The following is a 14,511-nucleotide window of genomic DNA, read 5'->3' as shown; positions in this document are numbered from 1 at the left end:
ACCAGTGTACATTTTTATAAGGGTCTGTGAGAAATTTGTTCTGTTTAGATTCTGAACTTGACACCTTTAAAGGAATAGTTCGTCCAAAAATTAAAATTCTTTCATCATGTACTCACCCTCATACCATCCCAAATGTGTATGACTTTCTTTCTTCTGCAGAAGACAAATGAAGATTTTTAGAAGAATATCTCAGCTCTTTAGGTCCTTACAATGCAAGTGAATGGAGACCAGAACTTTGAAGCTGCAAAATCCACATAAAGGGAGCATAAAACTAATCCATATGACTCCAGTGGGTAAATCCATGTCTTCAGAATTGATATGATAGGTGTGGGTGAGAAACAGATAAATATCTAAGTCCTTTTTTTTTTTTTACTATCAATTCTTCTCCCTGCCCAGTAGGTGGTGATATGCATGAAGAATGTGAATCGCCAAAAACAAAAAGAGAAGAATGTAAGTAAAAGTGAAAGTGGAGATTTATTGAAAAAAAAAAGTACTTAAATACTGATCTTTTTCTCACCCACACCTATCATAACACTTCTGAAGACATGGATTTACCATCTGGAGTCATATGGATTACTTTAATGCATGCTTTTTGTGCTTTTTTGCGCTTCAAAGTTCTGGACACCATTCACTTGCATTGAATGGACCAACAGAGCTGAGATATGCTTCTAAAAATCTTTGTTTGTGTTCAGCAGAAGGCAGAAAATCATACACATCTGAGATGGCATGAGGGTGAGTAAATGATGAAAGAATTTTCATTTTTTGGGTTTCATTTATGATGTACCCAAATTTGGTGGTTAAATTAAACTGATTGAGTGGCAATGAAAATCCATCTGGTTTTTGGTGTTGGTGACCATAGTGGAAAGTTCTCAAAATTTGTTGTAACACATTTTGTACAAGGCAGATTGGTTGAGTGGACAAACACCGTTAGGCTTGACTCAGATAGTTCTGCAGTAATTCAGCATCTAGTTACTGTGTATCGGATCATCTAAATATACTATAGAGATAGTGATAGTGATTTAAATAGTTGACTTTATTGCTCTGCCAGTGTTGCTTTGGAATATCAGGGTAAAAAGCAGAAACAGAAACCAGACCAAAAAGCCAGATGACTCAGGCACCTTTAAGCAGCTGAATTCATTGCTTTGTTGCTTTACAACCATTATCACTTTATCTGACCTAGACCAATTGTAAATATCTACAAGGACAAGCAAGCAAAGAGATGTAGAGGTACCATTAAGCTCAAAAGGTCTTTCCAGTTCCTCTGGTATCATGATCATGGGAACTTCAAAGCATTGGACTCAGCTGCTATAGTTTGTCTTATCTTACCGTGGGAAAAAACAAATGGAAAAACATTTTCCCTCCTTTTTCTGTGGCTGATTGAGTAAAAAGACAGACCGCTAGGACGTCAAGGATGGTTTTCTTAACAGACTTTGTATCTTTATCAGAACCTCAAATTTGACCTTTTTACCATTGCTAAATTTTTATCATTGCTTTTCCTGAGCTACAGACCAATCAAAAAGCAGGGCTTTTCTCAGAGAGAAAAGTACACTAGTGAGGCCTGGCACTCATTAACATTGTCTGCGTCTGATGCCACTGGTGTCTGTTCCAACCTCTCCTGAAGTGCCGTCTGGCACCAGGAATGACACAGACAGTGGTCAAAACCTCATCAATGGTGTGATTTCCCCAGCAGAGATCTGAAGGACACTATGCCTCTGGCAAAGCAGCCTGGTCAAGACAATGTCTGGCGTGTTATTATAGCAAAAAACAGTGCAGTGTGTTCTTTTACTGCTGTATAAATTTCCTTTCTGATTATTGATATAGCTGATTGAGACATCATGTTGCACGAGTACAGAGATTAATCTCATGAAGAGATGTCCAGGTAACATTTCACCCCACAAATCAAAAGAAAGATATTCTGACATTTTTAATTATCGGCATCGGCCGATAAATTTTCCAGTTTGGCCAATTATTTTCTTGAGGGTGCTGAAAATAGCCTGCTTGCATGTGAAGCGACTGAGACATGTAAACGACCAGTCACGGTTCGTTGTGTTGTTACGTGCCATCGTGTTACTACAATAATAGACCAGTGTGCAGCACAGTCTTATTTAAACGGTCCGCATATCAGAACCACAACAGACGCGTTTGAGCTCATAATGTTAAAGTGCTCGCCTGTTTCATTCTCCCTCTCACTCCTCAACAGTTCCCTGTAACTCTTGTCTAGTGATAAAAAGGCAAATATCAATAAAACTAATATCATACCGTCTGCAAATATGCACATATCTCATTTAAGCAGATGTAATAAACCAACCTCACACAACTTCAGCAGACCCAGTATCCTGTGGAGCGCTCATTTATTTACCTCTAAAGCACGTATTCTAACAGTCTCTCCTCAACAGTTCCCTGTAACTTTTCTAATGATAAAAGGCAAATATCAATAAAACTTGTATTATATACCATATGCAAATATGCAGATATCTCGTTTAAAAAGATGTAATTCACGAACGTCATGAAAATCCAGCATTTTTTTTCCTGTCCAGCACTCATCTAATATCTTCCACTGAAGCGTGTATTCTATCAGTCAGAATCAAAAACTTCAGGATCAGGATCAAAAGTTCCTCTGATTCACAAATCATGGCAGTCACTCTGTAACAATTAAAAGCAGGCGATCCAGGCCGTTTAAACTGTCAGGAGATTGCTGCTCGCGCTGGATCCACAAGAGCACGTGAGTGCATCTTCAAGGCTGCATCCGAAACCAGGAAAATGCTGCCTCCGGAGGCTGTATACGGAGGTACAATGAAAATAAGGTGCTTTTCAAACTGTTCGAAGACCAGTTTCCTTAAGAGTTCCATTAATTCAAAACAGATGTCAGTTAAGCCATTAATTGATTAGGCAGCAAGGTAGCAAGTTAGTTGCCTACGTTTTTGGATGCAGCCCAAAGTAAAAGCGCTTCATGTGTGCTATAAGTAAATGTCTTATTCACTATATACTGTATGTACAATTGGTTTGATTCTGTATTTTTTGAGAAAATGCGATTGTAAACGTGGACATGCCATCCATGGTTGCTGGACTACTGTGTGTACTCTTATTTCCTTCTTCCTAATATATTAACAATTTCTTCATGTGCAAATACATTACTAAAATTTTATGACTAAACAGAAATCAGAAGAAACTGCTATCTACCATTTAAAATACAATATTATTTTTTAGTTTTGTGTGAAATTGAGTAAATATAATGCTAAATAAGAGTTAATTATTATTTTTTTTTAGCAATTTTATGTTTATGTTATTTACTATATTCAATTGTGTGATATATTGACATTGTATCAGCCTATCGCCCACCCTGCTCTCTGGATATCGGCATCGGCCATTAAAAACCCCATATCGGTTGACCACTAATCAGGACCCCCAAGATTTCTTGCATTGTGAAATTATTTTCAGGACAATTGAAGGAATATTCCAGGTCCAATATAAATTAAGCTCAATCGACAGCATTTGTGGCATAACGTTGATTACCACAGAAAATAATTTCAACTTGTCCCTCCTTTTCTTGGAAAAAAAAGAAGCAAAAATCGAGTTTACAGTGAGGCACTATGTCACGTCTAGATGTGTTTTTGTTCATGTTTTGTGTTCATGTCTTTTATTTTCAAGTTTATTTCCTGTTCCTGTTATGTCATGTGATTTCCTGTTCCCTCATGTGATCTTGTCATGTGTTTCCCCTGTTCATATGTCTTGTTTTGATTGGTTTATTGTTTGATTACTTTGTTATTAGTCTTGTCTTTTCATTGGTTATAGTTCCTTTAGTCTTGTTGTCTTGTTTATAGATTAGTCTTCTGATTGGTTGTCTTGTTTACTTGTTCACCATGTCCTTGTATTTAAGCCCTCATGTTTGCCATTGTCTGATGTCAGGTATTGTGTTTGTAATGTTATTTAATTCAAGCCAAGCCAAGCCAAGCCAAGACAAGTTTAGTTTAGTTTAGTTTATGTCAAGTCAAGTTTATGTTTAGTCAAGTTTATATTCAAGTTCATGTTTATGTTTCACGTTTGTTGTCAGGGTTTTTTGGATTCCACAATTGTAAATTAAACTGCACTTGGGTTCATCACTCCTACATCATCGTCTCTTCGTCTGCCTGTTTCCAGCAACATTACAGAATACCTGACCGCCAACCATGAACCCAGCAGTCTGACTCCTGCGCCTACATCAGGGAAATCAGTCCCTGGAGGAATATGTGGAGGACTTCTGCTCTCTGGCCAGCGAGGTGGACTTTAATGAGGTCGCCCTCAAAGACTGCTTCCGGTTCGGATTAAGTGAGCCAGTTTCCTCCCTGATGCCTGGTGGTTGCAGTTCCCTCAGCCTCGATTGGTATATCGACCTTGCCCTACAGATCATTGGTTCTACGTTCAATGTGGGGGAGGCGGATGCCGAGCCGGAGTCCCACGTTATGGTCAACGAGCCAACGCCCATGCCTGCCGCGGCCAACCAGCCAATGCCCACGCCTGCCACGATCAACGAGCCAACGCCCACGCCTGCCACGGCCAATGAGCTAGAAGCCTCGTCCATCCCAGAGCCTGCGTTGTCAGCCTCGTCCATCCCAGAGCCAGTGTTGCCAGCCTCGTCCGTCCCAGAGCCAGCGTTGCCAGCCTCGTCCGTCCCAGAGCCAGCGTTGCCAGCCTTGCCCGTCCCAGAGCCAGCGTTGCCAACTTCGGCCATCCAGAGGAGGAGGAAGAGAAGAAAAGTTTCCGTTCCCAAGTCTCTTCCCATGCCCACGACCACAGAGGTCATTTTCCGAGTCTCCTCCCTTGCCCACGACCACAGAGGTCATTCCCAAGTCTCATCCCATGTATACGACCACGGAGGTAATTTCCGAGTCTTCTCCCATGCCCATGACCACAGAGGTCATTCCCAAGTCTCATCCCATGTACACGACCATGGAGGTCATTTCCGAGTCTCCTCCCATGCCCACGACCACAGAGGTCATTCCCGAATCTCTTCCCATGCCCACGACCACAGAGGTCATTCCCGAGTCTCTTCCCATGTACACGACCATGGAGGTCGTTTCCGAGTCTCTGCCCATGCCCACGACCACGGAGGTCGTTCCTGAGTCTCTGCCCATGTTCACGACCACAGAGGTCGTTCCCGAGTCTCTGCCCATGCCCACGACTACAGAGGTCACACAGCCATGCCTCGGCCTGCTCCATGCCATGTCACAGCCACGCCTCGGCCTGCTCCATGCCATGTCACGGCCATGCCTCGGACTGCTCCATGCCATGTCACAGCCATGCCTTGGCCTGCTCCATGCCATGTCACAGCCATGCCATAGTCTGCTCCATGCTATGTCACAGCCACGCCTCAGCTTGCTCCATGCCATGTCACAGCCATGCCTGAGTCTGCTCCATGCCATGTCACAGCCATGCCTGAGTCTGCTCCATGCCATGTCACAGCCATGCCTGAGTCTGCTCCATGCCATGTCACAGCCATGCCTGAGTCTGCTCCATGCCATGTCACAGCCATACCTGAGTCTGATACATGCCATGTCACAGCAATGCCTGAATCTGCTCCATGCCATGTCACGCCTCAGCCTGCTCCATGCCATATCACAACAATGCCTGAGCCTGTCACAATAACGCCTCAGTCTGCTTCATGCCATGTCACAGCCAAGTCCCAAACTGCTCCATGCCATGATCCAGGCCCACCTCTGCTCCACGGTCCAGGCCTGCCTCCGCTCCACAAGTCAGCGCTCACGCCTGCCATGTCAAGTCGCCACAGCCCCCCCTCCCAGCTCCCTCTTGAACACTGTTTTTGTTTTGGGGTGTCGGGAGCCACCCCTAGTGGGGGGATATGTCACATCTAGATGTGTTTTTGTTCATGTTTTGTGTTCATGTCTTTTATTTTTAAGTTTATTTCCTGATCTTGTCATGTGTTTAAACTGCACTTGGGTTCATCACTCCTACATCATCGTCTCTTCGTCTGCCTGTTTCCAGCAACATTACACACTACAATGGAAGTGAAGGGGACCAATCTGTAAATGTTAAAATACTTACTGTTTCATAAGTATAGCCACAATAATTTTCCTAAAAATGTTTCCTGGACATTTCTAGACAAAAGCTGTGTCCCAAATGACGCACTATGCATTTACACTATGCACTCAGCCATGTAGTGTATGAATTTTCAAAGTGTCATCCCAAATGGAACACTTAACGGTTTTCTACTACATGGAAGCATTAGCCATGTAACAGCTGACGTGACGACAATGTGTTGCAGCTAGTTTTAGCATGTTAGCCAAACTCAATCCAACACTTATATCTCAAATAATGAACATATTTAAACAAAGTGGTGTGATGGTAAAGCATTCAACTCACATTTGTAAGGTGCTCTCTTCACTGAAGTTACGCTAGTTGACACATTCTTAATTATTTACAGTAGACCTTACAGCACCATCTTTGACGGGAATAACAACGAGGCTGTGAGGTATAGATTTAAATCTTTTTGGATTGTTCCACTGACGAAACATTTCAGTTGACAAAAAAACTCCAGATAACATGAGTTGTGGAAAATTAGATGTGATCTAGGAGATTTTTGATGGTGTAGAAGAGTGCAGAAGTGTGCGGTTTGGGAAAAAACGTTATATTTGGCAATGATTAAGAAATACTTAATAGGATATTTTTGTATGATTATGACAAGTTTATCATGCATGCCTAAGTGGCCTTATTGTCAAAGGATCTAGTGCCAGAGAGAACTTACAACGTTCGATGTGTTTGTTGTGCTGTTAGTGCCACATATGGAATTGATTTTAAGGGAGTCTGGAGGGGCTTCCAAGATGTTTTATTTGCTATTGCAACAGTTAAACCGGTGGTGGAATGAGCAAATGGTGAAATACTGTCATGGAACACAAGAATTTTCATTTTTGAAACAAAAAGGAGAAAGGGGAAATAGAAAAAAACAAAATAGCTATTTGATGGGGATTGTCAAAACCTTTTGTCCCAGCAGGAAGTTTAAAAACAAATAGTTGCTATAGTACAAAAGATCCTTGTCCACTTTTCCACCCACTGAGTCAGGACCGTCCCTGAGCACCGTCTCTTTTATGCCAGGAATGCAGGCTTCGGCAGGCTTGCATTCTTAGGCATTACTGCTTCATCCTTTGCAGGTTTTCTAAACACTGGAAGGGTAATTGAAAGAGATTTGGATACAATTATTACATAAGACATCACATGTGTGGTAGTGTGATAGATCTGGTCACCAGGGTATACTGCCCTACAAAGGCAAAGTGCATTAAGTAAGTCAACACTGAAACTGAGAGAAATGGCTTCAAAATTATTTGGTTTTAGTGTGGGTCTTAAAGGTACTGCAGTGTTCATACTCTGTTTTCTCTCAATTTAAGCATAGTCGAGTCCAATCTGTATGTCACAGGACAGATCATGGTCTTAGAGACCTGATTTTGGTCATAACTTAGCTATTACAGCTGAAATAAACAACTTAATTAACAACTTAAAACAAAAGAATAGCTGATGGCAGAGCTATTTTGACATCTTTCCATACACTGTAAAAAAAAATTTTTTATCAGGGATCCTAAAAAATGTGACTGGACTGGGAAATGATTGTGAAATGAACAGGTTTTATTTAAGTCAAAAAAATTATTTTGACCAAGTCAACCTGACAAATTCATTTCCACAATCAATCAGCGGTCAAGTAGAAATAAGGAAACAAATTTAGGTTACCATTTTTTTCATTGTCGGACAGTATCAATATCAAGTGAGTCATTACCTCCATGTTTAAGTTCTGCGAAAAATGAAACAATTGTATTAGCATAACTTTAGTATTTTTACAAAGATTAAAAATGCATGAAAATATGTTATATTTGTACTAGTCCAACTTAAAATAGAGGTCCAAATTTGTTGGTTGTATACTATTGAACTGATGCCTTCGTCTGATTAAGCCTCACTCCAAAACTGAGAATATAGAGCAATCTGTGTAAAAAAACAGTGAGCAGATGTTGTAGTCAGAGTGTTACAGTATATCCCCAGTGTTTCTTTGCTGATATGTTGTTTGATAAATAAACACGTTCAGTTGGAATCTAAAGAGGATAAAAAACCCCACACACTGATCAGGAAGCAGGAAAAAAAAAAAATTCTCTTTTGCACAGAGATAAGCTCTCTGACCATTCCATCTTTTTCACTGGTTTACAAGATATAAGGGTGTATTTCCTTATTCTGTAAAATGTAGTCTGTGTACCCTTGATAAAAAGTGTTGAGCCACATAAGAAACTCCCAGGAGGACCTTCACCAATAAAAAATATATCATCTTTTCAGCATAAAATATTTTCCCCCTAAGTATCCTTGCATGGATCTCTTAATATTACATCATCTACATTACAGGAACATATTCATTACCACAACTGACAGATGCATTAGCTCAGCATTGAAAATGCATGACATACCAATATTTGACCTCCACAGATGCCTTATGCCATTTTATTAGGTTTTAATAGGTTATATGGGCAGCACACTTTCTGTGCTGTGGTCCCTGGTCTAACTTATGGTTAATATCAATGGGAAAGAGCAGCTGGCAGCCTGTGCAGCTATTGAGAATATGGTTGAGATACAGTTAAGAGGGATTGAGGCCAGTGCGTAGATTAAAGAGGGTGTTAGGGAGCAGGATGCACATAATATGCACGTTCACGCCCCTTATCATCAACATTTGTAGAAATAAAATGTAACCTCCTCATACTTTTTCAAAATCGCATATGTGACCTCAATAACATGTCTTATTTAGGCCACTCTGAATTTAGAGTCAGCAGTGTATACTCTTTCACAAGGAGATGTAATGGTTTCCAAATGAAATGTCACTCATGCTGATGGAATGAAGCTTTCAAATTGACAGTTTGCATACTCAGTTTCACTCCCACTTTTCCCAATAGACAAGGTGCAAAGTGGTGAGGTCTTGTCATGTTTCTCGTTTCTTGCTTTTCTTAAATAATGATATTTCATTATTTATATAGCATATTTTTAAGGTTTACATATTTCAATTTCATAACAAAATTCCATCAAAATCAATTGTGTAATTTTGTACAAAATTAATGAATAAAACTTTACAATATTTAGATTTTTTTTTTTTTGGTGAAAGATTACTCAATTCAAATTTGTTATAAAATTGAAATGCATAAACCTTAAAATTATAGTAGTAGTATTGCTTCAACATTAGGTTTTGATCTCATTCATATTCGTTGGTATTTATACGTAGTGAACATGTACAATTTTGTTAGTTTGGATAGAAACTGAAACATATAATATAAACAAATTGACAACATTTAAAATGTTTCATTTTAATACAATAAAATCAACCTATTAAATTTATTAACTATATTCCTATTATAATTCGGTGTTCTATAAACCTCAAAAGGATTCGTTAACATATGACATTTTGTGGGGCCTGGGTAGCTCAGTGGTAAAAGATGCTGGCTACCACCCCTGGAGTTCGCTATTTCGAATCCCAGGGCATGCTGAGTGACTCCAGCAGGTCTCCAAAACAACCAAATTGGCCCAGTTGCTAGGGAGGGTAGATTCACATGGGGTAACCTCCTCGTGGTCACTATAATGTGGTTCGTTCTCGGTGGGGCGCGTGGTGAGTTGAGCGCAGATGCCGCGGTGGATGGCGTGAAGCCTCCACACGCGCTATGTCTCCGTGGCAACGCGCTCAACAAGCCACGTGATAAGATGTGCGGGTTGATGTTCTCAGATGCCGAGGCAACTGGGATTCGTCCTCCCCCACCCGGACTGAGGCAAATCACTACGTGACCACTAGGACTTAAAAAGTGCACTGGGAATTGGGCATTCCAAATTGGGTGAAAAAGGGAAAAAATCCACAAAGAAAAAAAAACATATGACATTTTGAACAACATAATCATCAAACAGGAAATCGATATGCTGCTTCCGAATGTTGATGACAAATTCCTGACAAGTGCCATCCCCATCAGACAGTTTGCATCAGTTCAAATGTGTTCGCCTTTCCCTGTGGCGCTACTGATCTCCAAGACATGGCTTCTGGTCCCAAAGAAACTAGGATGTAATCTTGTTTTCTCTCGAATGGATTCGGGTCCTGTTGAAACCAGGAGGTAATCACGTTCACATAAACAATGGTGAGCGCGATTCGGTGGTAGCATTTTTGCTCTAAAATAAAAATGTTACTCCGTTGACGGTTAAGTTTAGGGTTGGGGTTTGGATTAGAAAGTACAATTAAATATACATTACTGTTGATTATATTATAACTAAAAATGCAACACTTCCAGCTTCGGCCACTGGTGGCAGTGGATTAGAATTTCGTTAAGCAGAGACCAATTTCAACAGCAGAACTTATTCCTGTTTCTGAGTTCACAGTCTGTTGAAAGTTGTTCATACTTAAAAGGGGTTACATGTCAGATGCTGTCAATACTTTGATATCGTACCTTTAAATTTCTACCCAAAAATATATGTGTGCTAGAATCACAGTTTACGTCCGAATACTTACAAATACTAATGAGATCACGTTACACAGTTAGCCCAGTAGCACAGTTATGTCACTTCACAGTAAGCCCATGTTGGCTTTAGTTTGCCCTGTAGTGTAATATACAGTATGTCCATATGGCTAACTATTTTTCTTTCTTCAAAATCTGAAAACCTTAGCTAAGTTCATGAAGAGGTACTCTGCTTCTGTTGTATTCGTTGCCATCTCCACAGGCAAGTAAGAGGCACAGAGGTGCTTATCTGGATTCTAGATGTAATATAAAAAATGTACCCCAAGTTCTTTTATAGTATTCAAAGTTGACTAAATCCAGACCCTGTTGTGTAATGAACAAATGGTTCCTCATTAAGATTTAGCGTGGCCTTTATAAAATAATAAAATAATGAAAAAATACACTTAATTTAAAAGCTCTGTGTGACTGCGATAAATCAGCCCTATAATGTTATTGTTAAGGTTGAACCATGATTCATGCACTCATTCTCAACTTCCCCTCCATTGTCATGAGGCAGTACCAGACAACCGCAGGAAATTCCCCCCTGCCCCTCTTATTAACCTGTCTCTTGTCTAATCCTGTTGTGCCTGAGGTATTATTACATAATGTGCTCATATTGCCCAAAATTACAAGGACTGAGCCATAAGTCCCCATCCAAAAGTATCTCCTACTTGTGAAAGTTTATTAAAATTGTTGCAGTCAGATACAGTCAGCTGGGAGTTAAAAGCCTTATAAAGAAGGTCCTTTGTGGCTTAATTAAGCATTTGAACAATCTTAAACCTCCACAAATTAATTATGTAACACACACAAAGGAGGATATGATGCTCGATACAAATGGGAAAGGTTTTTAGTGTTGCTTTCTTGACTGCAACTCTCTGTTTTAGTAAGCACTGTTAATCTTTACTCTTTCATTTAAATGTTGGATGACTTTCATCATGTAAGTTTAGAATAGAAAGTTGGGTCTTGAACATTTAGAATAGTACTATAGGAGCCCTGAAGGAGATAAATGCTTTTTTATTTTTATGTGAAATTCTTCAATATCAGTTTTTCCAGCACAAAAGTCTTTTTCATTGTTAATAAAATATATTTTGGGATGCCAAGGCTAGAATAATTAACATTAATTGTACTCTGAATTGAAAAAAAAAAAAAAATGCACAATCACAGAGCTTTGGGATTTTAAGGTCAAGGATAAAGCTGCTTATTATTATTATTAGATGAACCATTTTATTTAGCATAATCTCCTAAGTAATGTCACATTTTGTTCTTAACAGTGCCTGAAGATCTTTCACTTGAAGAGAGAGATGAACTGTCAAACATTAGACGGAGGAAAAAGGAACTTCTGGATGACATTGAGGTATGTGGTGTTAGTGAAATCTTTATCTTTTTGTTTAAAGTCATGAAAATATCTCAGTGATTTAAAGGAATTAAAAGGAATAGACAAAGACATTTAAAGGATTAGTTCACCCAAAAATGAAAATTCTCTCATCATGTACTCACCCTTATGCCATCCCAGATGTGTATGACTTTCTTTCATCTGCTGAACTGAAATGATCATTTTTAGAAAAATTTCTAAGCTCTTTTGGTCCATACAATGCAAGTGAATGGTGACCAAAACTTTGAAGCTCCCAAAATCACACAAGTCAGCATAAAAGTAATCCATAAGACTCCAGTGGTTAAATCCATTTCTTCAGAAGTGATATGATAGATGTGGGTGAGAAACAGACCAATATTTAAGTCCTTTTTTACTATACATTCTCCTCCCTGCTCAGTAAGTCTCTGCTTTAACTTTCACATTCTTCTTCCTCTATTTTCATATTCATGGATACGCCCCTACTGGAACAGGGAGAAGAATTTCAAGCAAAAAAAAAGGACCTAAATATTGATCTGTTTCTCACCCACATCATATCACTTCTGAAAATATGGATTAAAACACTGGAGTCGTACGGATTATTTTTATGATGCCTTTATGTGCTTTTTGGAGTGTCAAAATTTTGGCACCCATTCACTTGCATTGTGAGGACCTACAGAGCTGAGATATTCTTCTAAAATCATCATTTGTGCTCTGCAGAAGAAAGAGAGTCATACACATCTGGGATGGCATGAGGGTGAATAAATGATGAGAGAATTTTCATTTTTGGGTGAACTATAACATGTCACCACCACCATAAGTGGGTGTTGAATCTCATGTGGTGTAGAATTTAGAATCTTAATTAGGAGATTAATATGAAATAAGACATTTTAATAAGAAATTGAATATGAAATTGTATTAACTTTAGAACCAGTGTACAGCCTTTATAACCTTTTTTTTTGTTTGTTTGCAGCGATTAAAGTTTGAGATCTCTGAAGTAATGACAGAGATTGAGCATTTAACGTGTGTCAGAGAGACGTAAGTATTCTTACACTAATTTCTTGCCCCAGTGGACTCAGCTCTTTTCTTTTACAGATAACATTTTTAGTTTGAAAGAAAAATTTAGTTTTAGTTTTGAGAACCAAAAATAATAATAATTTCCTCACCCTCATGGTCTTCCAAACCAATACTGATTGGGTGATTGGGTGCAATGAAAGTGAATGGTGACTGAGACTAACATTCTGCCTAACATCTACTTTTGTGTTTCACGGAAGAAACAAAAGTCATACAGGTATAGAACAACATGAGGGTAAAACTGTCCCTTTAATCTTTTTTATTGCATTTTATTTTTGTTATATTGTTACATTACAGTAAAAGTACTCAGAGGAACAAGCAGATTGCTGCTGGAAGAAAGAAATTCAATATGGATCCTAAAAAGGTGAGCTCTCTGTATCACTCCTCTATGAAAATGCTTGCCATTTTTTTATTTACCTTACTAGTTACAATCCCTCTGTCACATAGGCTGTGATTAAATGTTGTTTAGAGTCATGTATTAGTTTGAGCTTGAGCAAACATCAAGAAGCAGTGACTGGTTAACATCTCAAACATGCTTGTAGGGGATTCAATTTCTTTTGGAGAATGATCTTCTGCAACACACACCTGAGGACATCGCTCAGTTCCTCTATAAAGGCGAGGGCTTAAACAAAACTGTCATAGGAGATTATTTAGGAGAAAGGTAAGTCACATCTCTCGCACATAGCGAGGTCAGTTTTTATGAAAGATATGTGTGTTTATTAGATAAAGCCTTTCCATAAAAGAAGATCCTATTCACTCAGGAAATTACCTCACTATTTGTAACAGATGGAAGTGACCACCAAGTATTTATCTAAAACAATATTGAGCACATCACCCAGACAGCAGTCTTATCTCATCCTAACCAACGCATCTCCCAACATGTGACTAGCTATAAAACATTATTGCTCTGAAACAACCACCCAATACTACAAATGTTCATGTCAATTCTGTGGCTGAGGAAGAAGTTTCTAGCGTCTGGACAGCTGGAGGCATTCAAAATGAGACATTTGTGAGTGCTATAAAAAAGGAGAGAGTAGACTTGACATACAGTGTAATAGCTGTTAGATATAAAAATAGCCTTGTCTACACAGGCATGCTGTCCAATTTGATAACAGTTGTAAGGCTATCTTGGATATGCACTAGCCTGCAGCTCAGTTATTCAAGAGTAATTATTATCCTTTGCTACTAGAAAGAAAGCGTGGTGCATGAACTATACATAGCAATTACTGCTAATTGTATTTACAAGTGAAGCTGTAACCAGTAATTATTGTGATTCTGATTAGAAGAGCGTAGAGACTTGGCCCAATCTCAGCATGTGTAATCAAGCATATGCTGTGTGGTGAATCGGTTCATTACTCTTTATGTTTCAATTGCTGCCCGTTTAAGACCCTTGCCTTGCATGTGTTCAAATGGTGACTTTTAAAGACAAATAAACAAACATAGACATATATAAATGTCCTTGAGTAGGTGTGTTTTTAACTGGTCTGAAACCTGAGCAAACTATGTTTAACAGGGTTATATACAATCCAGAGTGTTTTGTTCACATCAATGAAAAAGCCGCTGTATTTTTAATTGGCCCTAGTTATAAAATGATTACATGCATCT

At 39.1% G+C, this 14,511-nt stretch overlaps 1 protein-coding gene across 2 annotated transcripts in view; it reads left to right on the top strand.

The window, feature by feature from the left end:
- Nucleotides 1-14,511, top strand: part of cyth3a (cytohesin 3a) — a 30,451-nt gene that overhangs the window by 1,414 nt on the left and 14,526 nt on the right. The window contains exons 1-7 of one of the 2 annotated variants that reach the window (XM_051674638.1): nt 266-289; nt 400-450; nt 696-732; nt 11,756-11,838; nt 12,806-12,870; nt 13,204-13,270; nt 13,449-13,567. In XM_051674638.1, coding sequence (XP_051530598.1) covers nt 281-289; nt 400-450; nt 696-732; nt 11,756-11,838; nt 12,806-12,870; nt 13,204-13,270; nt 13,449-13,567 — 431 coding nt within the window. In that variant the 5' untranslated portion in view covers nt 266-280. Of the gene's footprint in view, nt 1-265; nt 290-399; nt 451-695; nt 733-11,755; nt 11,839-12,805; nt 12,871-13,203; nt 13,271-13,448; nt 13,568-14,511 lie in introns of those variants that run through there. The other variant, XM_051674639.1, reaches the window with a different exon arrangement.

Source organism: Myxocyprinus asiaticus, chromosome 36 (genome assembly GCF_019703515.2).
Source record: "Myxocyprinus asiaticus isolate MX2 ecotype Aquarium Trade chromosome 36, UBuf_Myxa_2, whole genome shotgun sequence".
Lineage (NCBI taxonomy): Eukaryota > Metazoa > Chordata > Actinopteri > Cypriniformes > Catostomidae > Myxocyprinus > Myxocyprinus asiaticus.
The sequence above is the reverse complement of the archived record's forward strand: the minus strand, read 5'-3'. Positions and strand labels throughout refer to the sequence as shown.